Source organism: Aquila chrysaetos, chromosome Z, assembly GCF_900496995.4.
Source record: "Aquila chrysaetos chrysaetos chromosome Z, bAquChr1.4, whole genome shotgun sequence".
NCBI classification, from domain to species: domain Eukaryota; kingdom Metazoa; phylum Chordata; class Aves; order Accipitriformes; family Accipitridae; genus Aquila; species Aquila chrysaetos.
Genome location: NC_044030.1, coordinates 48,335,025 through 48,361,451, shown reverse-complemented (window position 1 = coordinate 48,361,451; position 26,427 = coordinate 48,335,025). Strand labels below are relative to the sequence as shown.

Here is a 26,427-nt window from a genome sequence, read left to right as displayed (position 1 = left end):
GAATCTAAATGAGCTTAAAAGTTTTAGGTGAAACAGTATTTTAGGTAAGTCCCTGTCTACATGTTGTAGTAGTTCCTCATTTTAGTCCCCTCATTTCTGGGGCTAAAACTGCCTTCTGCAGGACACAATTAGTGAGGGAGTGATTTGATATATCAAGCATAACTGAACTGTGAAGATAAATTGCTTGGCTCCTGCCATAAACTCACTTTTTATTAAAACTTCAGATGGCAGAGTAAGAAATTTATCTGAAAAACCCTCATGCTGCTCCTTTTTATTAGAGAAAAACACCTATCACTGCTAGCAGCTAGTGGAGTCACCTTTTTCCTTTTTCAGTTCCAGCATAGAGATATAGAGGTTTGGGGATTCAACATTTACTAGAGATTTTCATTGTGAGTCACTATTTTCAGAAAGACAAATCTGTCACTATGTGGCTCAATGTAATCAGTTGAAAAGAAGACCAACATACCCAAGGCTTTAAACATTTGCATCCCTCCATACTTTCCTTCAAACAGAACAGTATTGTTGAGTGGGTTGAAGGCACGGCACATTCTCACCAAAACCACTTCCAAGCACCCTATCAGACATGAAAAAGAGCAAAAGTACCACACATTACTGCAAAACATCAGAATATAGGAAATTTCAGGAAAATATTTAGGAAGACATCAATCGTTAGAAACATCAGGAGGGATAGACATTCTTTGACGGCATCTAGATGTTATGTCTCTGAATGAGAGACAAAATATTTCTTTATGCTTTAAGTATTAGAAAGGGGTAATTTCTGGTCCAGCCTAACCACCTTTTCTTTAGGTTGATCTTTCCCCCATTGCAGCAAATTGGCAGCCTGGACTTAATCTGAATTTCAACCTGGGCAAATATTTTCAATTTGAAATATTTTATCCTGAAAATTAGGCATTTATTGAAACTTCTTTTCAATAATGAAACCTTTTTTATACAAAAAAAGCAGCTTCATTTAACATGTATATAATCCCAGCTTCATTTGGCTGGAGGAGGATAACATCACAAAATGTTTTTAGAGAGAAAATAAAAGTTAAAGTACTGTCAAGAACACCTGTAAATTGGGTTTTACTTTTTTTTCCCTTGTTTTTCTTTCAGGTTGAGGAATAGCCAAAGGAACTCTTCTTTTTTTCTCCTTATATTTCCCTATATTTCCTAACCGCAAAAATATATGGTTTGGGAAAATGAAGGGAAAGATTTTAAGCATCCCTTAACTAAATCCAGACCTCCTGTAAGAATAACTCTGAATCTGAGGATTCTTTCGCAGACATGCTTTTGTGTGAAAAGTCCTGATTTTCTAACTCCTGCCCAGCATTAACAGCAAAACAGAAAATAAAACCTGACATATTTATACATGCTGAAGCTAAACAGAATTGTCTGACAGTACATCAAATATAACTATATCTTTTGCTGAAGGTGCAGTTGTGTTGTTAGCTTTGCCAGCCAAATGAAGTTACTTAGGGTGCACTGGCATCTGCAGAATTTTCGAAATTAGTATGAGCTTTAAAAAAAATGGTTCTCATGCTATGACTCTGTTTTTCCAGGAGGTTGCCTGCATGTTCCCAGGGTCTCTGCATCCCTTCTCTTTGCACCGCTGCCCACCACCTCAGTACAGCCCCACACCGAGCCACACCAAGCCCTCTATGTACAGAGTGCTGAATCACACTGGCTTTCAGCCTTAATGAAGAGCTCTCTCTTGAAATAGGAAGCACTTCTTATGCTTTAATGAGCCGTCTCACACAGCATCCTGCCTTTTACACATGGAGAGAGTGAGAAACTGATATGACAGGGTAAATGCAGTTAATTACCAGTTGCAGTTCACTTGGTCATACCGTTTTGTCCTCCTGAGTTTGGCGGTGTTACTACACAGTCACGATAAATCTTGTCATGGTTCTTCCGGAGGACAGAAATTACCGAGTCCCGTGACGGGGAAGGAAACCCTTTTCCCCCTTGCCCTTATGCACACACGTGCACACCCAGGCACGCACAGAGAGCACAGCCGGAGCACACTGCTGTAATCCGCTCTCATTTATTCTGAAACCAACTGGCACCAGCAGGGATTTTCCCCCCTGTGCACTGGCTGGAGGGTATTTCTGTAGTCTCATTAAAAAGATTAGAGATGACCACAGAGGCAGGCCCCGGTGAGCCTGCATTCGTTTCACTAATGACAAGTGGGGATTTTACAGGGTGGCAGATGACTCATTCAACCAGCTCAATTCGCAGGGTCCTTCCACCACATGTCAGGTTGGAGACTGCACTTTCTGCAATGATTGTGTGCATGTGTGTACTTAATAACCACAACCGAGTGTAGAGGGAAGGGGATCAGAAGGCAGTAACATGATTAATGTGGAAAAATACAGAAGAGTTAATGTAGTTGATGAAACAGACTGAAATTAGGGCTCCTTCAAAATTAAAATGATTTGCAGAACGAGACAGCAGAACACATTTCTAATGTGCTGGGTGCTAAACCTGTCTCAAGCCTCCAGTGTTTACCCACCTGACTTAAGGAGGAGAATTTGGTCATTCTGGCAGAGCTCCATGAAGCCTGTTATACGCTTCGCAAACTCCACCACGTACTGGATAGCGTGGGTGATCTGAATGGCACACTGCTGCCACAGAGCTTCTCTGGTCTTCCAGGAAAACACACACAGAAAAGCAAAGCAGTGAGCAAGTGGGTCCATCAGTGCATTAAGTTCTTCAGGTGGCCTTGCAGAAAGGCACACTCCTCAGACTCCACCCCATCCCCAGGCAAAGCTAGCAGCATCTCTGCTTCTCAAGGTACCCGACACTGTGCATTAGAAGGCTGTTTTCACAAGCCGATTGCCCCAGTGATCTGAACTCTGGCATTGCCTCTTCAAAGGGGGAGAACACATTGTCCAATACTAAAATGTGATTCTAATGTTGGCTTTTATGCAAGATAGAAAAACAGCGAAACAAACAATGTAAACATCCCAGAGTACTCTTAAGGAAGAAGTGGCACAGTGGTATTAAGTTATCCAACAGAATATTTTTGCAAGTTTGAATCTTAAAATAATATATAATTAAAGTATCATTTCAATCTGAACACTGATTGCATCAAAATTTCGTCTCCTTGATAATAATTTTCCTTACACACACAAGTGTGTAAATGTAAATGGATGCTCTTCGTTTGCATGCCATAGCTCTGCAAGCTGTGGTGTGTTTTTATTCTTGCTAGTACTGCATAGCCCCTCAGCTTTCAAAGGACAAGCTGGAGTCTCTTCTCTCTTGTGTGACCAGCTATGTGCCAACTGAAATCTGACTGAAGAATCATTGCTAGTGATGCCAGCACAAGAGGCACAAAGATTTCTGTTGACTGGACTACATCTGAAGAGTTGCCAGTGGTAAATAGTCTGAATTTGACCTGAGAATCACAGTGGTAGAACAAAAATGTAGTGTAATGAGATCATTTTTCCACCCAGTTTTGAACAACTTCAATTTAAGGAGTACTTTCAGTTTGTCATTGTCTATTGTCTATAAGTGACAGATATTTGTTATTCACATGAAAAGGGGATGTGTTTTCAAAATTATAGGGAAACAAAGTTAGGTTGTCTTATTTTCTTAAAATCCTTACAACAGAGGATCCCATCCTGATCACACTGAAGACAACTGAATTTCTGCATGAAGTTTAGATGTGTGATAACAAGCAAAGCATGGAAAGCTGGATTCCATAACCATGCCTAAGCTTCGATATTAGCAAACATCCCAACATGCTGGAAAGCTGCTGCTCCTTTTTATGTAGTGTCACTCCTTTGCTTTTAGTAACCAGCTCCTCAAAGATATTTAAAAGCCTATTTTGGCCTATATGAAACTCAGCAGTATATCCTTGCCAAATACATTACAATTTCAAACCATAGGGAACAGAAGAAAAAGCATATTACAGGATTGTACCTTGCTCTGGTAAACCTTAATTTCTTCATATGTGTGGGTCTGCCATGCTAGCTGGTGTAGTTCCTCCATTGTATACTGACATGTCTCCAAATGAGATTTAATGATATTCTGTGCAATTCGATCTGCGAAGAGGAAAATAAAAAATAGCTTCCATGAAACACTGAACAGTGATTTGCAATAGCAAAATACTGGAAACATTATAAAGTTGTCGGAAAATGCAGATTTAAAAAAAAAAATCTTTTCTTTCCAATGCTACTTTTCTCATTTTTTTTCATTTCCAAAGATGACTGTTGCAAAATATTTCAGTATTCAACCCAAAGCCAAATGATGCTTGATAAATAGTGGATTTGCATGTGAGAATAACAACAAATCTTGTGAAAATATTCAGACTCTTTTATTCTGAAAGTGATTTTTTTTTCTTCTGTGTTTAAATACATGCCATTTGGAGACCCTGGTTACTTGACCACTTCTGTCTGCTCCAAGCCTGTGCAGCTGCCCAGCTCTGAATGCTCAATCCTGACGGCATTTGCATTACCTTGGGATGACTCACATCAGAGAAAAAGGAAACAAGTCTCTTTTTTCTCAAGTTTTCAGCTGGGTCAATTTCTGATTTAGCTTGATAAACGCAAACATTGAGAATGGTGCTAGCAAGGGGTGAAAGATAGAACTAGTGTGCTGGGTTTTAGAAGGTGAGATGGGGGGGTAATAAATCTCACACACAGGATTAAGTTACGTTAAATTCATTCTGAAATTGCAGCCTTAGAAACTATTGCGTAACATGGAATGCAGGACGCAAGAGGAAAGGGAAGCATTCAGTGCTGTCCTGAGATGCCACTGAAACTAAGAGTAAACTTCTCAGAGAAGTATTTTAAAGTAGATCTTTGCCCTTTAAGCAACCTGAGTGGATTAAAAAGATTTTCACATGAACATGAATTCATTTGCACTGGAAATTGAAATGTCCTGATAAAACATGCTATAGAAATGTGATGTTTTCTTATTTTGCAGCTTTGAGATGTATATGTCTAATGAAGCTCAGTGCTTCAGCCTGAAGACATTGCTTAAGCTGAATACCTTTTAAACAACAGAGCAAAGTTGAAGTCACAGAACTGAACTGAAGCCCTTGTGGCAGAACTGTCATTTCGCAGGAAACATGTTTGTCAAAAAAAGCAAAGGACATTGACAATGCATTAGCCAAACCTGAGCATGGGAATTAGAAAGAACTAGGAATGTCATCATTTACTCATTCACATCCTCAGCCGTTTGCATACAGCGGGTGGATCTGGTGCTTGGAGTCCCAAAAGAAGCCTGTTGCTTTGGCCAAATTTTGACTGAATTTAAAAACACCAGCAAGATGGAAAGCTGAAAAATGAATGTAAACATGCATGTGCTCCCTGCAAACACTGCTATAGGAGTGTTATTTAAAGGAGAGATGCCTGCATTACTTTCACAGTTAATAAGCTGAGACTCAGTGGAAAGGTGCTGAAGAAAACACAGAAGAGTTCCAGGTTTTTGTAGGAACAATAAAACTTGCTCAATTCAATCTTTACAGGTATCTCTTTAAAGGTCAACACTGTCTTTAGGTTTTCTAATGGAAGAACTGACTCAGGCATAAAGATAACTAAAAGTTATCAGTATATTAGTGAGTATAGGAATCTATCCATTGTTTTTTTATGGAAGGTTGCATGCAAGTCTTAACCCATGATGGTAAGCTGTTGCATTTCATAGTAAAAACCTTACAGATAAATGGGCATGTTCAAATAAAGGGATGATGAATTCAAACAGATTTTTTTCAAAGGATCCACAAATTTTTATTTGCATTTGTCTAACCAAGAAAAGCAAGGAAACCCCACCTTCTTTACAAAGATAAATTTCAGATGTTTACCCCCATATTGTTCTATTTAAAGTACAGTTTTAACATCATCTTTCTGGAAACATCCTTAGCCATGGTAAACCTGACTGCAGAAGTTAAGCTCAAGCTATAGGTTTTGTCACTTATGTTCCTGGAAGGATTTACCCAGACAGAACTGAAGTGTGGGCAGAGGAACATTTAGGCCTTTTATCTAAACACCAGTGAAAGAAGTATGATTTCAACTTGTATGACAATTCTGCAGCCTGAATGGTGAAGGATTTTGTTCTCTACACCCATTGGCTGGCCTTTTTCTCTCTTGTGCTTCCTAGCCCAGCTCTCCTAGCCTCCTCATTTGTTACAACAGCTGGAACTATTCACACTCTTGACATAAAGAAAATGCTTACAATAAACACCCCAAATACTTTAATATTACTGCATAGAGAGATTTTGAATCAGGTAAGGTGACCTGATGACAACAATCTGAAAATAAGACCTTTTCATTTCACTGACCTCAAAATATACCTGATTAGCAGTTTTACATTACTGCAAAGATCCTCAGCTCCACTCCTTTTCCTACCATTTATGTATTTACCTTAGGACCGAAGAGCTGACAAACTCTTCAGAGTTTTGTAGGGATGGCATTCTGTGTTTTACCCCTGTACATCTTTCCCTTATGTACTTGGGCTTATGTTGAGCTGACATTAAAACCCATTTAGATGTCTGAAGGCCTAGGGCAATTGCAGCAAGCAGCAGCTCCGAATGCTGACATCCAGAGAAGAATCAGGTGCAAGACAGACTTGAAACTCTTGCGCCGCAGGCTAGGCAAGGCTGAGTGTGTGATGGAAAGGGTACACTGGGTCTCAGGGGAGGAGGGGACTGCTCATTCATCATAAGCAGCAGAGGAAGTTGCTTGCTTACACTCAATGGTGGAGTCCCTGGAAGGAGCTTTATGCAAATATAGCATACACTGGCTGTGCAGAGCTGACATGATGCAAAAAGTAAAAGAAGTATAAGCTTGTCTTGGCTTCTCAGATGGTCCAGCAACAGAAGATCCAATCCAGGCAGAGCAAAGAACATCACTTTCAAAGGGTTTCAAAGACCACAGCCTTTTTTTCTGGCATTTTCAGATTTTAGCATCTTTTTGCTAATGACATTGGAATCAGTACACATATAAGCAAATCCCATGAAGAAAGAAGTTCCTAAACCACTGGGAATAATGTGCTGATATCTAAGGTAAACCTGTCCTGTCACATGGCACAGGTACTGTGTTGTACCCAAAACATGATACATTTCTGTGAGACCTGACAGCTCTGAAGCACTACTGGAAGCTGAATTCAACAGATTAATTCTTTTAGTAGAACTAGAAGGAAAGAGACAATGAGGAAAGAAAGCAAACATTTTCATACAGCAAGAGGAGAGCTATTGCCTTGATGCAGAGGCTGTGACCTCAACTGTATGAAGGTACCCTGCTGGGGTGATGCTCAACAGGTATGTCCCTCCTGTTCTCCAGGCTAGAAGAGTCCACCACAGGTACTCCACACATCAAGTCTTGACTTGTTCATTTTGTTTTGAAAAATCTTGAGCCAGAGATTTCAAGGGTCCCCTTACACTGGGAAGTTGCATGGACAAGTTGCATGGACACAACTAGGAATTTTGTTTGGATGGGCTGCAAGGACTATAAAAGACAACTGCATTTTAGTGACCTCAATGTGAACTGCATTTCTGCTTGAAATGTGTCAGCCTCCATTTTACATAATTTACAGCAAGTTTGCAAGGTTTGCTTTATGAAAAGGAAAACAAAAGAGATGATGCTGGCCACTCAGGTGTGAGAATCAAAGTCTGCAACTTTTTATTTTACAAGCACCAACTGCTGCAACTGTTGAGTGAAAATTAATAATTCCAACTGAAAGAATTACTGAGCCTGCATGAGAGTACACCACCAGCATTATAATAACTACAGCTGTAAACTGCAGGATTTATAAAGCTTATCTGCTATAGTATGTAAACACAAGTGTAGATTAGGTGCTTCATTCCTCCCCTTTTGTCTATATACTGGCTTTATTATATTAGGGCTATATCACCTACCATGAATCATGATCACTTGGATACTACATGATACCACGGGGAATCTGAAAGCCACAGCATATCTTGGCAGATTGATTCCATCTGGGAAACATGGCCCACAGAAAATAACATGTTCCCAGTGTCTGAATTCTAGCATGCACTGTGACATGGAAACATTTACATTAGATAGCTTGGTTCTAAATTTGAAGATTTCTTAATATTGGTACTTTGAAATTTTTCATGGAAAGCAGACACTTCTTGTAAAAATGCTAAGTTTCATAAAAAAAAAAAAAAAAAAGTCTAGAAAAAGTATTTGCTTCCAGAGAGATAAACCAGAAACAACATACTCAATCAAGAAAACAGTCAATACTTGTAACCAATATGAGGTCTTGAAAATCAGAAATACTCAAACAAGATGCATCCTGGAATGACCACTTATATTTCATTTCTGTCCTGCATATATCTGACTGGTTTTCTATAATGGCCCACTATTCTAGCTGTAAAGTCTCGTCCATTCTTAGGGGTGACAATGAAACCTAGATATTGTTGGTTGGCGTGGCCCAAGAGTAGAAACCCAAGAGGTTGGGTTGGCCTCCATGCCCTGCTATGGGTGGGAATGCTGCCCTTCCTGTCACAGCAGCTTGGGTACTGCTGGTGGGGCACTGAAAGGTGCCAGCTAGATGGAGAGATAAATTAATTGGTATTTTGCAATGCAGCAGTGTAAAAAAAAAAGTCAAATGCGTAGTAGGAGATGTCCAGAAGAAGCTGAAAATTGTACATCAGGAAGCTCAAGGATTATCTGTCAAAAAGATTTGTTCTCATTCAGAGAAAAAATTGTGGGTTTCTTGAAAGAAATATTGTGTGTGTGTATGTAATTTTATGGTCTGTGACATGCAACTTGTGAGAAAAGATGGCCTCAATGCCTATGACTAGACGGAGCAACAAAAATGTAATAGAAAGATGTACACATACTGAGGGTGAAACAGAGGCTGTACAACGTGCAAGGGAGCATGGTAACAGAATAAATAAACATCTACAGAATGTGCTCTTGGGCTTGTGGCTTGATGGTTAGACTGTTGAGGCCAATACCTGAAAGAGGCCACATGCAAATATTGATGGGAACTGTCCTGAAGCATAATGGGGGATCTCACTGGTGCTAACAGAATTTAGTGAAGCTACCAGGGAAGAGCAGCATCTGACAGGTGAAATGTGGAATAGGGGACATAGACAAGATATGCATGAGGATGACCGTGAGAGATCAATGCTGTATTAGCAAAAGAAATGACTTTGAAATTTGTCCGGGCCTACCTAAAGCTACAGGGAGAACAAAAAGACTTGATTCTGTGAGGATGGCCCAATGAACAGTGAAGTAAGCTATACCACTACTAGTGCAACAGACCCATCCTGGCTTCCTACAGACATGTCAAATATTGCTTGCCATTCCCTCTCTGATCTCCCATCCCCTGTGTTTGGCTGGGTAAGAGGCACCATGAATGTGTACGAGGGGCTGGTCTGCTCAAACTGATTGGCCAGCAGCCACTGCTTTTTGGGGTGAACATGGGCCTGGGTCATGGCTTCTGCCTTTCCCTAAGGTTGTCTGTCTCCTTCACCAGATGAATAGACTCTTTTCCAAAGCTTGTGGAAACCCAAGTGGCTGAGACTTCTGCTTCCCTTCATTGAAGCTGGACAGTAGCTAAAGCAGTGTTGGATGGTCCTGACAGAAGGACAGGGTCCAGAGAGCAAGACTGCAAAAGCCCCATTCTATCAGCAAAACAGGCCAAAGCCATATGTTGCAAGGGAAGAACAACAGTGCACAAGCTATACACCGCTCACATAAACCTAGGACTATACCTCACACCCCTACTCTGCTGGGCTCTTTTTTTTTTTTCCTTTCCCTTTATTTTTCCCCTACTGTAATTTCTTATTTTAGATTTCAGTAGACACCTCACAAAAGGCACTCTCCAAAGGTTATGATAGCTCAAACATGTATTGCACCAGTGGGTTAGGAGCTGCTTAAATCATAAGTACATACAGAAAACTGAACATTGCAACCTAGATAGTATAAATCAGCATAGCACAGACCTGCAGGGTTCTGTCATCAGCTGATGAGTCAGTCCTGCCTTTTTCAGACATTTCCTTGTAATATTTGGAGATCTCAAACTACAATACTGAGGAAAAACTCCAACTTGGGGTCAAGTACAATGCTGGTGGGGGTGGGTGTAATAACTACATGGACTGCACACAACATTCACCGGCTGTGAATTTGGCCTGCTAAGTGGAAATTATCCACAGTACTCGGCAGTGTCTGTTTCCTACAGGCTCTTTAGTTCTTTCATTTGTCTCTCTTTTCTCAGGAGAGACTAGTTTTTCTCAGCATTCCCTTCTTTTGCACTGGGAACTGAAGAACTTTGAAGTGTGTCTCCTAAAACACTGATAATCATCCTCAATTAAAATGAATAATGAATTTTTAATTTGCCACTTACCCTTAGGATCCAGTTGAGTAGCTAAGAGCTCATCTCAGCTTATATCCTAAGTTGAGCTCTCGCAGGGATCCACTTTGAATTAATGCTGCAGTAACACCACAGCTTTGGCTGGCTGCTGTAAGCATGCATATCAGTTTGTGCAACTATCAAAACTCCAGCTAGACCTTCTAAATAAAATCTCCATTCTAGGACCCAAAATAATGCCAAGCTAGTATCAGATCAACACTCTTCTGTACCCTAATTCAAGGGTATTATGACTGCAAAATGAAAAGTTTTATAAACTGGTTTCATTACACAGATTACCTCAATAAATTTTTAGGCAGTAGTAGAGGCAGTGACACAGGGAATAAAGCAAAAGTATGCCTTGTGGTTGCTGTCAAACATGAATAATAGGTCCCATTTTTTTTAAATGAACTGGCTGAAAAGTCTGAACTTTTTTGCAGAAAAGCAGGAACACTTTTTCCTAAAAGTGGTTGCAAAAAGCTCATCCCATTTTTCATCTGTCCCTGGCATTCTCAATGTCATAATGCACAAAAGATTTCCCTTTCAAAAACTGCTATAGATAGAATAGCAAGTTTCATAACCCCCATTTGTTTAATAAATTTGTAACACTACACAATATGCAGCCTCGAAAGATGATATGAAACATTAAAACACTCATATGAGACTGGAAGTGCTTGAATTTAGTTCAGGAATAACCCTCCCTTGTGTTCAAGTTACTGAATACTTACTGTCAGGAACAGATTGCACATTGAGGCAATGTTATGTGTGTGAATTCTGTATTTCCTCTCTCTCCCTTCAAAATAAATCAGAGTGTGATTTGCCTTTCAAAGAAATGTTAATAAATTACAAGAAATGACAATACAATTGAATGAAGTCCTAATCTGGAGGAACCTAGAGGATGGACCTAGAGTTCTGTTAAATCCTAGAGGATCTTTATAAATGCTTAAAAGGTCTCCACTTAATAATACTTTTCCTGGGACTCAGCCAATTTAGTAAAAAACGTATATTTTGTACTAATTAGAAATCATTTAGCTGGCAGCAAAACCACTAACCAAGGCAATAGCTGGAGCTTATGGGACATGGACTCTACAGGCACTGTATAATTATCACAAATTTATTGAGATGAGCTGTTTCCTAACTTCTTCCAGCATAGCTTACACAAAGAGAACTTTATATTAAAATTGAGACTGTTCCAAAACAAGAATGTGGTTTCATTTATTACAATTAAGGAAACATTGCTTGGAGTGGACATTGTTCACTATGAAACCTAGAAATATGCATGGAACAATTGGCATATTAAGGGTTTTAAACTAGAGTTGGAAGGGTTTGTCCTGTCATAGTCTGCAAAAGGCTGGGAGAGGTTAGACATACATTTTAGCACTTCTTTCACTGCCATAGGCTTACATTTAGCTTTTTGTAAAAATTTTAAGCAACCTAGGTATAGAAATGCTTTAAAAAGTAATGACAAAACATTCGACGATGGTTCTATTTTCCTGTAATGTGGCAACTGAGTTGGATCAAAGTGGTGTCAGTGTATAGTGTCAGAAAGTAAACCAATTTGGTTATCATAAGCAATGCCAGAGATTTCACTGATCAAGAGAAAAAAATGTCGATGCCGTCAAAAAGGAACACAAGACAGTGCTCCATGCCTTAATATCTTGCTTTAACTATTTCAATTTACATGTGACTTTCATCCCTGCGAGACTACCGCACTATAAAAACTGCTGTGGTCTGATAATCAATTTCAGCATTTGTCTGAGCCCTATGTCGTGTTGCATTCCATTTTTCCACTAAATGCACCCGTGTTCCTCTCCCGTGTGTTTCACTCTAACTTTTTCTCATATCTTTTCACCCTTGTATAAAAGAATTGTCACTGTTCTGTGAAATAAAGTATCAAAACTGAATGGACTGAAGGAAGACATCGCTACTTATAGAGCTGAGAACAACATCACAAACTGCATAACAAGCAGAATTACAGTATTCTCAAGAATAAGGTAGAAAGTAGTGAAAAGCATGAAGTAAGTGATGAAATCTGCCAAACAAAAGGCACACAGTGTGAAAAAGTGAACTATGGCCTTGGGAAGTCAAACTTAGGATGTTGCATGTGTACTGGGAAAAAATAATAATTGTAAACCCAAATTTCTGTTAGCTTCCTTGTGCCTGAGAATTAAAGAACAATTGAACAATGTTGTCCAGGGTGACAAAGAAATACAGTATGGACACCAGACTAAGCTCTCAGAAAGCACAAGCTAAGTATGCATATTGTTGGTGCTGAGTGCCCAGAAACAACATACACAAATGCTAAGGACAGGGAGCACTGACAGTGAGATAAAGGGGTTGCTCCGATGAGGATGTAAGCAACATATCACTACTCATTCAAACCACACCAATTTTTGCAGATAGTGTGCCACTTCCATATACTACAGTGTTTCCTAAACCATCACTGCCTTGCCCTCTTGATTCTCATCTACAGTGCTATGTTTGCCTCCTCACAGGTTGTGTGTGAGACGCAACCCTGCAAGGCAACAGTCTTCACATGTCCCAGGCTCTCTATGCTCTGGCACCTGCTCTGGCCGCCTCACTTTGACGGTTTCTTGCAGACAGCCAGTTACGATTTCTTTTGCTGTTGACGCTGCTGCTCTGAAGCATATGATAAGGAATCAGTCAAATGGCTATTCCTATGACCTGCAGCAACAGCATGCCTCAGTACTTGTTATACCATTAGCTATACATTGATCTTTTTGTGTGATTTCTAATCTGACAATATTCACAGCACAGTGCTATTCCTGAGAAGATTGTCATGATATATGGTAATATATGGGACGTATGATATAGTATTTTACATATTTTGACTGCTACAAATGGTTGCTTTCTAACTGCTTTTTGGATTCTCAAGAGAATGAACATATTTGTCAAGTTTGGTTATACAAGAAAATATTCATATCTTTTGAGAAAAGGAGGAATTTTATATACTTTCTTCAATGGGTTAGAAATGTACCTACTTTAGAGAACTATATTATCATGCTTTAGAAATGTAAGCTATAGAAAAGATTGTTTTTAATACCATTTAATGCATCTTTTTAATTAATTTGTAAAACAATTTGAAAAGTAAGTAAAACAGAACAAAAGGTCACAAAATATTCCCCATCCTCAATCCCAGTTAAAAGATGTCACTGATTTTATTAATTTAATTGCTTAATCCAGCTGCTTATGTTGTTCGAATAGTCATAACCACAGTTAAGATGGGACCTCATTGTCTTGGGTACTGCAGAAAAACACAGTCAGTAGAAAATCTTTGTTTCTTGAAAACATGCATCTGTGAAGAGAACTCTTGATTGTATTCCCACTTGCTACATCCCCACAATAAATTTAAAGACCAATATTTCAAATGGCATTTTCTGCAGCATTTATAGTGCATGGTCTGTAGTGTGATCAAACCCCAGCTAGGAACACTGCCAATGGTCATCATTCGTGAAATTACTGTGACGTTACTAGTTGGCCTGCATTTGACATATGAATTGACTTAACTGAAAGAGAAGTCAAATTGCTTTCAGAAATAGCCAAAAAGCTTTACAATTTGCAGGAAAACCCAGTCTGAGGTATACTTTTGGGCTATCTAATCTACTGCATTTTCAAATAGTTTTCGATTAATTGCTTTACTGTATAAATTTGCACTAGAGTTAGTAAAAAGGCACATTGCGTCGTGCTTATTGAACTGTGATAATTTGTGTTAAGCGTAGTGAAGCAGGACTGCCAGAACCAACACACGACTGATCCAAAGTCCACTGCAGTTACTGTGAGGCAGTGCATGCTTGGTGATTTGAAAATCACAGGGTGAAAAAACTGGTGCTTAAATATAGTACCTTCTAGAAAACAGTCTTTATTTTCTAAATCTACATCAAGAGTTTTAACATGAACTCTGCCCTCCCTAAGTCTTCTTAAATCCATAAGTGCTAAAATATGCACTTAGTAGAAGATAACAACATAATCAGTTATTTATGAACGTTTGGATCATTCAAACTACCAGGTTGGGCAACATACACTCACTAAAGCCTTTATGTAAATCTGTAATTAGGCTGGTTTTGATCTAAATTTACAAATAAAGAGAGATTACTAATTTGAAGGTAGGAAGAGATAGAACTAGAATATTTTACAAACTTTCAAAAATATTACATTTTCCCAACATTTCTATTTGATTTCATTGATTAAATTTATTTCTAGATATAAGCTTAAAAAAATCAGAATCTGCAATCACAAAAAACCACCATTCCAGCATCAGTTCAGCTAGAATGCTTCAGCATCATAATGCTCTAATTTATTCTTCCACTTTTCTTTCCATTCTTTATGAAGTTGAAGCATTTCCTTACTGAGCAACGCTGTCAAATTAGTTTTAAATCTTGCCCTTCTCTGTTCTCGAGTGTACGGAAAGGGGAAAAAAATTAATTAGTTAAAAAAAATAGCAGAAGTTCTAAGTTTTGTCACATGAACTGAAATGAGTACAGAACTGAAATATTAATTTATTCTGATTGTCACCTTTAAGTAGGTAATGACGGTAAGATATAGTGCCCTAAGGGTATCTGCGCAGAAATGCACATGCTGCACATTTTTAATTGCTCACTAGATGGCAACATTGCTCTGCTGAAATACAGCTGTAAGGCTGTAGCCCCCTGTCCTGCACAATTTGACTATCACCTTGGCAGGAGGGATATTAAACTATGGCTTAGAAAAAGAGGTGAAGAAACATTACACAGGACTACAGTCACAAACCCATAATTTCTGCTTCACTGTGCGGTGGGCGGTGGCCTTGTAAAGGGAACATCAACACAGATGTTAATGTCACCTTAGGTATGGCTTTTAGTTAGAGAGTTCATTGCAAGTGTGAAGGTCCCTATAGTTTCCCTTCAAATAACATCTAACTGACCAATACATGTTCAGCAAGCTGTCCATTAAGACTTGATTTGGCACAGGGAACAAATCCTGGAGATATAGAGAATAATAATAAAAAATGCTTATCATGTTGCAGAAGTCCTTTTGCAACCTTCAACAGGAAGGCACAGCATACTTTTTAAGACATGAGCCTGATGTATATATTGCATATGCAACATAGAGTGCTGTGGACATCCATGAACAGTATAGACAGGGAGGAATAAACTATATTCTTCTGAAGTTAATGGGAAGATTTGTACTGAAAGGAGAAAGGTGTGGGTCTGGCTTTCAAATATATCCTCAGCAGAGGAGTTGAGAATGTTCCCACGTGAAGATCTCCTCTTAGGATGGGATAGTGAATGACCTAAATGCTGAGCTCCTGCTTGTATGATATTGCAGCAATGGAAATTTAATAACTTTACAGTATATAAAGTTGTTCAGTGTAGGTCCTGGGATAAATGTATCTACCCAGCTAAATTAAGGCTTATATATGTACAGGGTGTCATTTGCAGTTACCAGCGGGGCTTTTCTTTTACGTACCCATCCTGTGCCAGTCTTTAAAACATTTTGAAGGTTTTGCTTTACTGTCATTTTCCAGTCAATGGGTCAGGGTCAAAAGAGCTGTGTGTTACAGTGGGTTTGGTGAGGAGGGCCTCTGATGCCTCCTCCAATTCTCACCACATGGCTGCCCTAGACAGCTGTTGCCCACCTTAAGATACACACAGCAGAGCACGGTCAGAGGGGCTGGGGAAAAGGATGATCAAGCCCAAGCCTATCAACCTTACTTACTATTTGACTTTAATTTTAGTAGAAATGTAAGCTCTCCAAGCCATTGGGTACTTCAAATAGCACTGAAGAAATGCCATGTAGATATACATAACACTTTTTTTCTGTAACTATAGAGGCTGGGCTATGTGACCTCCTGCATGCTCTAGTGATGCCTTATTGACTACCTAAATACATACAGCTATAGGGCACTCTTCAATCTGAACTGGAGTGAACCCTTAACCAGTCTGTTTTCTCCACAACATTATTCACTAATAATTTTTTCTCATCTTTAAGAAATCATAGGCTGGTAATTGCAGTCAAGGCAGGGAAACCTTTCCATTAACTTTTACAGGCCAAGATCTGAGCCACATATTTTGTGAGGAAGACGCAATGCTCAGCTCAGTGACAGATAATATTATGCACATATATTTAAACAAGATGGTCTTTAATTTGACCAAGTCTAAAAATAAGCCTTTAATACCTGCTAATTTAAAATGACACTTGGAAGAAAGCATTGCCATCCCTCTATGGGCCTACGAGCGTCAGGAAACAGAGCTTCCTTCTCTCTTTAGGATTTCCCATGCACCAGCTGACTTCTGTGACTCTTTCTGCGAGGAGAAAGCTGTTCTGCAAATGACCAAATTCTTGCTTTTGACACGATGAGCAGATTTCACCCCACTGTTTGAGTTCCCACTGCAGCATGAGGAATCTCTGCCTTCCCAGATGTGCAGATGGCACGGTGGTCAGGGAGAAACAGGGCCGTGCCGTGGGGTCCCTGGCAGCACGCACCCTCAGGCCACGGGTGTCTCCTGTGCTGGCAACATTGCTGGCTGGCTGGACACACCTGGGCCACGCCACCAGTGAACAGCAGGATAGGTAGAGAAAGAGCCTGCCCAACTCATCTGGTTGCTGCATCCGATCTACTTTTGCGCTCTGCCCACCTGGCTACAAACCCAGATAACGTCTCCAATAAGATGCCTTAAGGACGAATATACCTCCTTTAAAAGAAAAAGGAGCTGGCCTGGAAAAGCAGCTGATACCAAGCTGAGGCTCTGCTCATGGATGCTTATTTACAGGCTTTAACTGATTTCTTTATGCTTTGAGTTTCTTTTTCTAACAGGAACTGGAATACTGACCGGGGCACAGTTCTGCCTAATGGGGAACTACCTGGTTATATTCAACTTGTCACCATTGTAAGCTCTGGCAGTTACATGATGAACTTGTGTCTGTATCTGAAATTGCTCTTGCTTATACTTAGCCCCATCTTCCATAGGAAACATTACCTATCCTGCTTCTCATAGTGATCAGATAATATGCAGTTGTACCCTGGACTACTCAACTCATTTGGAGGAATATACTAGTACCAAATATATGTGAATGAGTCCTATAAAACTTTAATTTGTCAGCATCTCTTTCTCCTACACCTATTTACTGGTACAGAATTTAGAGATACTAGTAAGCATGCAACACAGGATAAGCTGTATTTTGCTTCCTGTGCCATTCTAATACTATGTGCTGAAACATTTGCTGTGTAAAAATTTTAAATTTCAAAACTGTTAAGTTGAATCCATTTCCACTACAAAGTCTACTGCAGATGAAGGTATGTTCAGGAAAAAGAGCAATTTCACATTCAAATCAAAGGAAAGATCTGTTAAAGATCAAAGTAGGCCTGACCATTCTGATTCCTTTTCGGTGGAATTAGAAATTAACATGTGAAGAAAACAATGTAAATTATGTGTAAATTATGTCATAGAGTGTCTTAGAAAATATTATTTTTATAACTGAATCAAACTGACAGGGAAAGTAAGACTTGTTGTTTGGATTTTTCAGAGAACCTTATTGTTGGATAGCAAGCAAAAAGTAAATACTAAAGTAATTTATGCAATTGCAGCAAGTTGTTTAGTCAGGTGCTGCAGGGACCATTGTTAGAACTTGTTTTACAAGCATTTAACATTTTCATTAATAATTTGAAAGAGAAGGTTCACAGCATGCTAATTAAATGAAGAGATAATTCTAAATTGAAAGAAGTCACAAAGCATCAGTGAGGACTGAGACATAATGTAATAGGATTGAAAAGGTTAGAAAAATAAGAAAGAGAAAAGGGGATTCAGGTTTAGAAATGTGCGGTCAGAGGAATCTTAATAAAAACTGCCCTGTACAGGAGAGAAGTGAGTGAGAAACAAGCAAAGCAGTAACACTGAAGGAATAACTGAACTAGATATTGGCTGGCATGTGATGCGGAAGCTGCAAAGACTACTTTGATTCTGGGCTGTCTGTGAAGAAGTCTGTCCCTTCGAGAGCTTACAGCACCTTTTAGATGCTCAAGGATGGAAGGACCCTCACGCATTCATTTATGAGGAAAAAATTACAGGGTTCCAATCAAGATCAGGCAAAGGGCAAGTGAAGTTGTGCTTAAAAAAATACATGTATTTGAAGAATATAAAGTCCAGAAGAAAACTAAGACTGGAAATTTGAATCTGGTAGAAAGTCTTCAGTGGGGAAAAGAACTAACATCATCTGGGATACATAAAGCAACAGTTCAGTATATCACTAGACAAGGTAGTATAAAGAAATTTCTATCAGGCATGAGGATCAATGCAGTATAGCTTTTCCGTCTCCTATATATTCTCTATGATTTCATTAACAGTTAAGGCAGTAACTTCTATTTAACATGAGTTGAGCTTTTTCCTAAATCTCACTGGAGTGAGTAAGATACATTGCTGCAGTGAAATTTAAGCACACTCTAATATGAAATCAATGCATCCCAGTACTTAAGAGTTTTCCTGCAAGACTGCAGCTTTACAGATGGTCCAACAATCCACTGCAGCATTAAGAGGCATTTTCTGTTTGTTTTCAAACACTGAAAATATCATTTGCCTGTGCACTAATCCCAATACTTTATGGTACATCTCTTCCATTTTTTCAGTTGTGTCAGCTGATCCGTTATACTACATTATCTCTCACTAACACTCTTACCTCTCTGCTGTATGTGCCACAAATGACATACAGCAGTGCTTGGGTAAAATCCTAGCAATTTAGGAGCCCCAGTTCAAATTTCAAAAGGAAGAGAGGTAAATCCCAGCACCCGAATTTTGCTGTCAGCTCAGAGATAGGCCCTTTGCTATGTCCTGGTCACTGTGCTCTGGGGTCTTCCCCACTTCCTGTGCTCACCTCCGTAACTGAGCGCAAACCCTAATTCATGGACTGTCAGAATTGTCATATTTCTGGTACCTCCTCTGGGAGGTCAGTCTCTCTGGGAACATTTCCTTTGGTACAGGGTGCTGCAGGGAAACAGCTCTTACGACTGTTTAAATTGTCTCTCAGCTGGTTTGGAGTACTGCAAACCACTGTTGCAGGACTGAGGTTTGCACAAGCCACATGTGAGTAATACTCATATGGCCACAAGAGCCAAGAAGGCAGCTGGAGCAGATGTACCTCACTAATCCTCTGTACTGCTATGCTCTGGGTGTTAAGACTTCACTGGACAGCAGCCTAGGGCAAATGTGATAACAAAACATGTCCCGCTAAACAGAGTGGCAGAAAAGCATAACTTTCTCCTCCACAATTCACAATTAAGCACACAATTTGTTACACAGCTTCCTGCACACGAGCATCCATGGGTAGAAAACATGCTACAGATTCTAGCTGTACTTTCATTTTTTTTTTTATCAGACAGTAACTACTACATACACCCTTTCTGCAATATGTATCAAGCGCATGCCACATCTCCAGGCCCCTAAGTAGGTCTGAGTACACACATAAATTTGCACATCTCAGTGTACCTCTGTGAGGCAGCAAGGCCACGCCAGAACTATAGACGGGTTTTATGATGTGACATTAATTAATTTGTTATGGGTGCTCTTGAATACCATCTTTTATTTTTTTTCCCCCTTCTTCTTTCTTTTTAATTAAATTCCATTAACGAAGTGTTACCCTTTGATTATATTCTGAACCACAACTGACTCAGCATACTTCACTTGTTGAGGTGGGAAGTACCTAATTAGGATGCCAATCTTCTTTCATGTTATTTCTTTATAATAGAAGTAGTACTTCCAGTTGCATTGGAGAGGTATGACTAGAGGCATTAGATGAACAGAAATCCTCCTTAGAGAAGGATCACTGTTAGCTGTTGCCTTTCAAACCATCTCATCTCACAGAGAGGTCTCTCTGCTACTTTTCAAAGAAGAAATCAAGGGACAGGTTCTCCAAGGCATTCAAGCAGCAGACCAAGGGTATCCATTCAACTACATTCAGAGTTTGTGTACCTCACGAATTCAGTGAACCTGCTCTGCATGTACATCCATGCACCAGCAGTAGCGAGCTGGTGCTTTTTGACAATAAATACCCTAGAATTAGCTGCCATGGGAATTCTGGGTGTTGACAAGAATATAGATGGCTGGCTGAAGAGATCATTTAACCCTGCTAGTAATGAGCTCATTTGAAACAAGCTCCCCACTACTAATTATCACTTGGTTCTGATTGATTTATCACCTACTTTGATGCTCCTATTTCATAAACAGAACATGAACTGCTTAGTTTAGGAAACTGCATAATTTTCAGATTTTCGTAAAAACAGAACTACCTTGATATTGTGTCAATACTGACAGACTGACTTTCTTTCCTTTGCTCCCTGTATGTGTGTGCACATATACATGTGTGAACATGTAATTATTGTGTACCTGTGTATGGAATGCCTATATAATATTTTAATACAGACAGTATTGCAATCTAGCTTATATATACCCATTACACTAGAGCAATAAGAATTTTCCTTACCTATTTCAGTCATGGATATCCCCGGAGCTAATTGCCCATTGTTGAAAGAGCTATAGGTAAACAAGTTTGGTACAGAGGTGAGGTCATAGATAGGTTCCTGCTTTATCTGTTTGATTCCAGTCATGTCTAACCCAGACTGATCTGGGGAAGGCTGGGCAGAATCCACGTTATAGTAACCCTCAGACTTCGGCAGGTCAATGATGTGCCCATTTGAGTAGGTGCTGCCAGTTTCGTTATTCAGGTTGCTCAAGCCATTGCTGATGCTGTTGCTGTAAACCCTGGCGAGGGCTTCTGCCTCACCGCTCTGCTGCTGCCTTTGTTCCTGCAGTCGCTGCTGGTGCTTCTGCACTTCAGCGTACAAGCTATCCCTCTGCTTTTTGGACATTCTTCCAAACTTCACAGCTGAAAAGCAAAGCACAATGCAAACCATTGTTGTCTTTCATTTTTTCTTGATTCCCCTCAACTCCACCACTCTTGACATTTACTTTCAGCATTACTTTTGCTGTGGAAACTTGTCTTTTTCTGTGGAAATTAGAGAGGATGCAAAGCTTTACACCGTATGCATCTCACAAAGGAAAAAGTATTGTGTGCTTGGATTTACAAGGTGACGACAATGACTCCTATTTGACAGGAGGGCCTCAGTCAAGCAGCTCACTTCCCACTGTGAATGTTAAAAAGCCCATGCATCCTTTTATATCTCTGTGTTCACTGAACAACAACCCAGAGCTGTATGAAATGTACAGTCTGTAGATTCATATCCCATGTGATTTACCAACTTTCCACAAACCTTTAAACAGTGCACTAACAGGATTAGTACTCTGGATTAAAACAAGCCCTAAAGCCTTATTATCTCATCCTTTCAATGGGGTGTTATCTTCACACTTTTTTAAAAAAAAAATCTTACAGGTTAGAGTCAGAACCTAGAGGAAAATAACAGATTTGAAGGTAAACAGCACAAATGAATGTCATCTTTTCCACAGAGGGAAGTCTCAGGGATTTACACAATCAATTTACATAATCTCCATGCACAAATCCATGCATTCCTTCTGATGAGAAAGGGAGGAAAACACCAGAGTGCAAACCACTCTCCCCAGGAACAGGGTTCATTACACTGAGATTGAAATTTTCAAAAATGATAGGCTGATTGCTGTGGAACTAGGAGGAGTTCTAAATCCACAGACTGCATATACAGTGGGTCATAGCTGATTATCTTCCCCCATCCCCCCTGCCCCATCTTTCCATAAATTCTAGCTTTCTACTGGGCTATATCTTCGGATCTCAGAGCAGACATACTTGTTAATTGTGCTCCAAAACAAATGAGGGATACATTCAGCATAATTTATCAGAGCACAGATAAGACAATGTTGCTCTGAAAATACTAATTTCTACATATTATAAGGTGTATTTTCCAATGCTGAGTATTTCCTGTCCATCTGTAATTGGAATCAGTTCAGAATCATCACATTTATTAGCACAGGATGGGCTTGGCTCTCATTTTTTGCTACCCTATAGTTCAGCTATAGCCCTTGAGAAGAGTCTGAGCCTACACATGTGGATGAATGTGAAGATCTTCAGTCAGGACAAAGAATAGAAAAGGAATAGTGTAACATGAAAAGGCAGTGCCACAACACCAAGGAGATGGCAGCCTCTTCAATTTATTTGCACTTTTTTATACTAAGATTTTTTTTTTTTCTTGTTGCTATTGTCAGGTTACTTGCAGCCCTTCACACAGCCTGCAAGCTACCTCACAAGAACACAGCCTGCCCCTGGAATCAGTCCATGGTGCACTGCACACCCTTACAGACAATATACAGTGACTGTATTTTGAAAAATGCAACTGTGTATTTTCTTCAAATTTAGGGCCTCAGTAATAAAAACAAACACCCACTGTTTATTCTCATTATATATTCATTAATTGGATTCTCCAGCTGCTGTCAATTAGCATCCTGCCTCTGCATGATAAAAAATGAATCTGTTACATGGCTGAGAGGTAAAAATCACATTCAATTTCTCTGTTAAAAAAATACATACAGCGTATTTTAGACTTGCAAGAGCTCTTAATATTGTTAGGTATAAACACCCTTACATAAACAATGAGAGAAGAAAGCAATGCTGTCAGAAGAATCACTCCCTTTGTCTGTACGCAGTGGTCCCTGAATTATAGGTTGGGAAGACAGTGCTGTCAGTCACATTAAAATGCCCCTGTGATACCTCAAATCATTGGAAGATATTACTTTTAGGAGGAAAGCATGTGCTGTTAAATTACTGAAATGTTACTACTTTAATCTCCTCCAGGAAGAATCGGGAGCTAAGGCATCAAGTAAGCTGCATCCTTGGACCAAAAAGAGTTCAGGGATTAAAGGCTAGACTGAAAGGCCCCTTCCAGACTGGTGAGACTGATGAGCAAATTGTTTCAGTGAGACATGAGACATGCTGAGGTAGGAAAAGACCTATTACAGTCCAAACTTAAAACAAGTTTATAATCTGTGGACCATCTAAAGAGATAGGTCTTTCAATAACATCTCCATCAATGACTGTTAATTTCAAATGACACATTTTGTGTAAACTTTCTAAGACAGAAAACGCTGCCAGGCAATTGAAATTAATATAACCTGCCTTCAAAAATAAAACATTTTCTTATACTTCCTGACCATTTAAAACGCGTCTGTGAGCTGGAAACCCCCAGGAAACTGAAGAAAGCAGTGGTGGCTGGGGCAGGTTGGCTGTGGGCAGCCTTGCCCAAACCACCCACTGCCCGCAGCTCTGGTGTGGTTCACGTCCTCAGTCTGCAGATCATGGCTTGTCACACCACAGCTTGGAAGGTGGACTAGAGTTCTGCAAGGACCAAAGCATCCTGCTATTGGATACATTGTGGAGCTTTCCTCTGTTGTAGTGTCCATTTTCAGTGCTAAACTATGAAACGTTTCTTCTACAGACCCAGACAGGGACAGGGTGCAATGTACAGGTAAAAGAAATGGTGGTTTTTAGCAATGCACAATATTTGGTCAAGTGCTCTGAATAAAACAAACAGAAACCCCTAATGCTATCAAGGTGTAAATTTCTTCTTAACTGCCTATTTTCTGTCACAGACCTTTAGAGATCTCAAGAAAAGGGATGCTTTCACACATCAATATTTAAGATACATGTTAACGCCTAGTAGAAGAGGCTATCTAAACCGGAATATAAATCCACCTCTTCAGAGGTGACCTTTTTGTGCTTTTGGTCAGAACAACACATCTCACTTCTGATTCTTTCTGTTCCAAACTAATACTGCTCTCCATTTTATGATTTCCCCACCCTCCCCATGAAAATAGCTTCCTTTGTTAACTGAATGACAAAGATTCGTGTCTCACAGTGCGTGCATTACAAAGCAAAGAGCTTCTTCTCTCTCTTTTTCCAGAAATCTACAGGGAGTTTAAGTCAGCAGTGAAGAAGAGTTTCAAAGGGTTTAGGCGTGAAGCAGGAATCTTGACTCCTTACCATCTCGAGACATTCCCAGGGCAAGACATTTCTGCAGTCGGCAGTGTTGGCAACGATTTCTGTTGGTTCTGTCAATTAAACAGTTTCTCTGCCTTGGGCAGGAGTAGGAGGCATTGTTCTGCTGACTCCTCCGAAAGAATCCCTAGGGGCAAGAAAGCAAGAGAGACAGAGTATTACCATGTGCATATATGTGTGCACACACACACATGCACACACACAGAGAACCATGTAAATGACTACAATATACTCTTATTTAGTGCAATGCTACTTATGCTGTGGCTTTGCAGATGTGTTGGCCTTTTATAGTGAAATTAAAGAACATTTACTTATAATAAGGAGAATTGTGCTTTATTCTGTAGCGAATGTAATTCTACTTTGTTAAAACACAAACAATAATGTTACAGAATGCATTCTTATTGTGCAATAACGACTATGTATCATCGAATACTTGCTCCTAATAGAGGAAAAGCTTGTCAGCATTTGTTAACAGATGACTTAAAAGTACTTGTTCTGACCGTTTTCTTCCTTTAATGAAAGAGATTGGTAATAACCAGCACTGGCTATGCATAGCATTAGAAGCTGAAATCTGCTGTTCAATTTAAGCTGGCAAATGTTGATCTGATCTGGAGGGACTATACACTTCAGGAGTGAAAAGTAATTCAAATTCAAGCATCACAAAAGCACTAGGATTTAATGACTGTATCAAGTAAAGCCAATGCACAAAGAAGAAAGCAACACCTTTAGACACTACCATGAGAAAGTAATGACATTTTCCATTTCAATGGAATATAAGATTATCCATTTTATCTATGTAAAAATTTGTAGTTATTCTATCTCCTAGAAGGTTTTTCTGGCCAGCTGTGGGCTATTTTGCTAAAGATCAGAGGGCTAGAAGCAGAGTATTAACCCATACCTAATGCCTTACGAGCTCCTGGCTTCTACAAATGACAACAAGAGGTACCATTATGGCAAAGGTCACATGAAATGGCAGACATGACAAGAGGAATGAAACCAGGGGGTGAGGATTATAGAGCAAAAGAGAAAGGAAGAAGGCATTTTATGATATTCTTTTCTTTACTGTAAAATAAAGGACAAGCGGAACAGCAAGTCCAGAAAGAGACAAACAAAAGAAGTTCCTTGACCACTTTGGCATCTTTAGGTGTAGGCAGCTGCAGGTGTCCTGGTTTCAGCTGGGATAGACTTAATTTTTTTTTCTAGGAGCTGGTATAGATATATATATATATATATATATGTTTTGGATTTAGTGTAAGAATAATGTTGATAACACACTGATGTTTTCAGCTGATGCCCAGTAGTGTTCATACTAAGTCATGGATTTTTCAGCTTCTCATGCCCAGCCAGCAAGAAGGCTGGAGGGGCACAAGAAGTTGGGAGGGGACACAGCCAGGACAGCTGACCCAAACTGGCCAAAGGGGTATTCCATACCATGTGACCTCATGCCCAGTATATAAACTGGGGGGAGCTCGCCAGGGGAGGCAGATCGCTGCTTGGGAACTAAATCGGCGTCTGTTGGTGGGTGGTGAGCAATTGCATTGTGCATCACTTGTTTTGTATATTCCAATTCTTTTATTACTATTATTATTATTATTTTTCTTCCTTTCTGTCCTATTAAACTGTTCTTATCTCAACCCATGAGTTTTACTTTTTTTTCCACTTCTCCTCCCCATCCCACTGGGTGGGGGGGAAGTGAGTGAGTGGCTGCATGGTGCTTGGTTGCTGGCTGGGGTTAAACCATGACAGCGGGGTTGTGTGGTTGGAGAGCTGGAGGATAGCCCAGCCACTGCAGGAAGCCATGAAGAGAAAAAGGGCAGAAAGCATCATTACTGCAGTTACAGTAGTCACCAGAAGTGATGCCAAAGTGGTTGTGCCTTTCTGGACTGGTTTGCAAACAGCTCTGAATGGAGCCAGAATGCAAGAGGTGACTCCATTTATCAGTCAAAACCACTGTTATCTCTGCACAGGCTGACAGATGGTAATACTGAGCAATGAAATCGCATCAGCCGTGCGTTTTGGGGGAATGAGAGTGGGGAATTAACAAGGTTACAGCTTCACAGGGCTCAATTTGCTTGGTACAGGTAGTACCTGAATTCTCACTCAAGTCCTCATGAACCCAATGAGGATGGTGTGGGGTAT

At 39.8% G+C, this 26,427-nt stretch overlaps 1 protein-coding gene across 2 annotated transcripts in view; it reads right to left on the bottom strand.

Moving 5' to 3' along the window:
• The window catches only part of RORB (RAR related orphan receptor B), a 153,432-nt gene that overhangs the window by 14,317 nt on the left and 112,688 nt on the right, over nucleotides 1–26,427 (bottom strand). For both annotated transcript variants that reach the window (XM_030004948.2, XM_030004947.2), the window contains exons 3-7: nucleotides 24,274–24,415; nucleotides 20,794–21,195; nucleotides 3,925–4,046; nucleotides 2,513–2,645; nucleotides 467–574 (exon numbers count right to left, since the gene is read on the bottom strand). In XM_030004948.2, coding sequence (XP_029860808.1) covers nucleotides 467–574; nucleotides 2,513–2,645; nucleotides 3,925–4,046; nucleotides 20,794–21,195; nucleotides 24,274–24,415 — 907 coding nt within the window. The remainder of the gene's footprint in view (nucleotides 1–466; nucleotides 575–2,512; nucleotides 2,646–3,924; nucleotides 4,047–20,793; nucleotides 21,196–24,273; nucleotides 24,416–26,427) is intronic.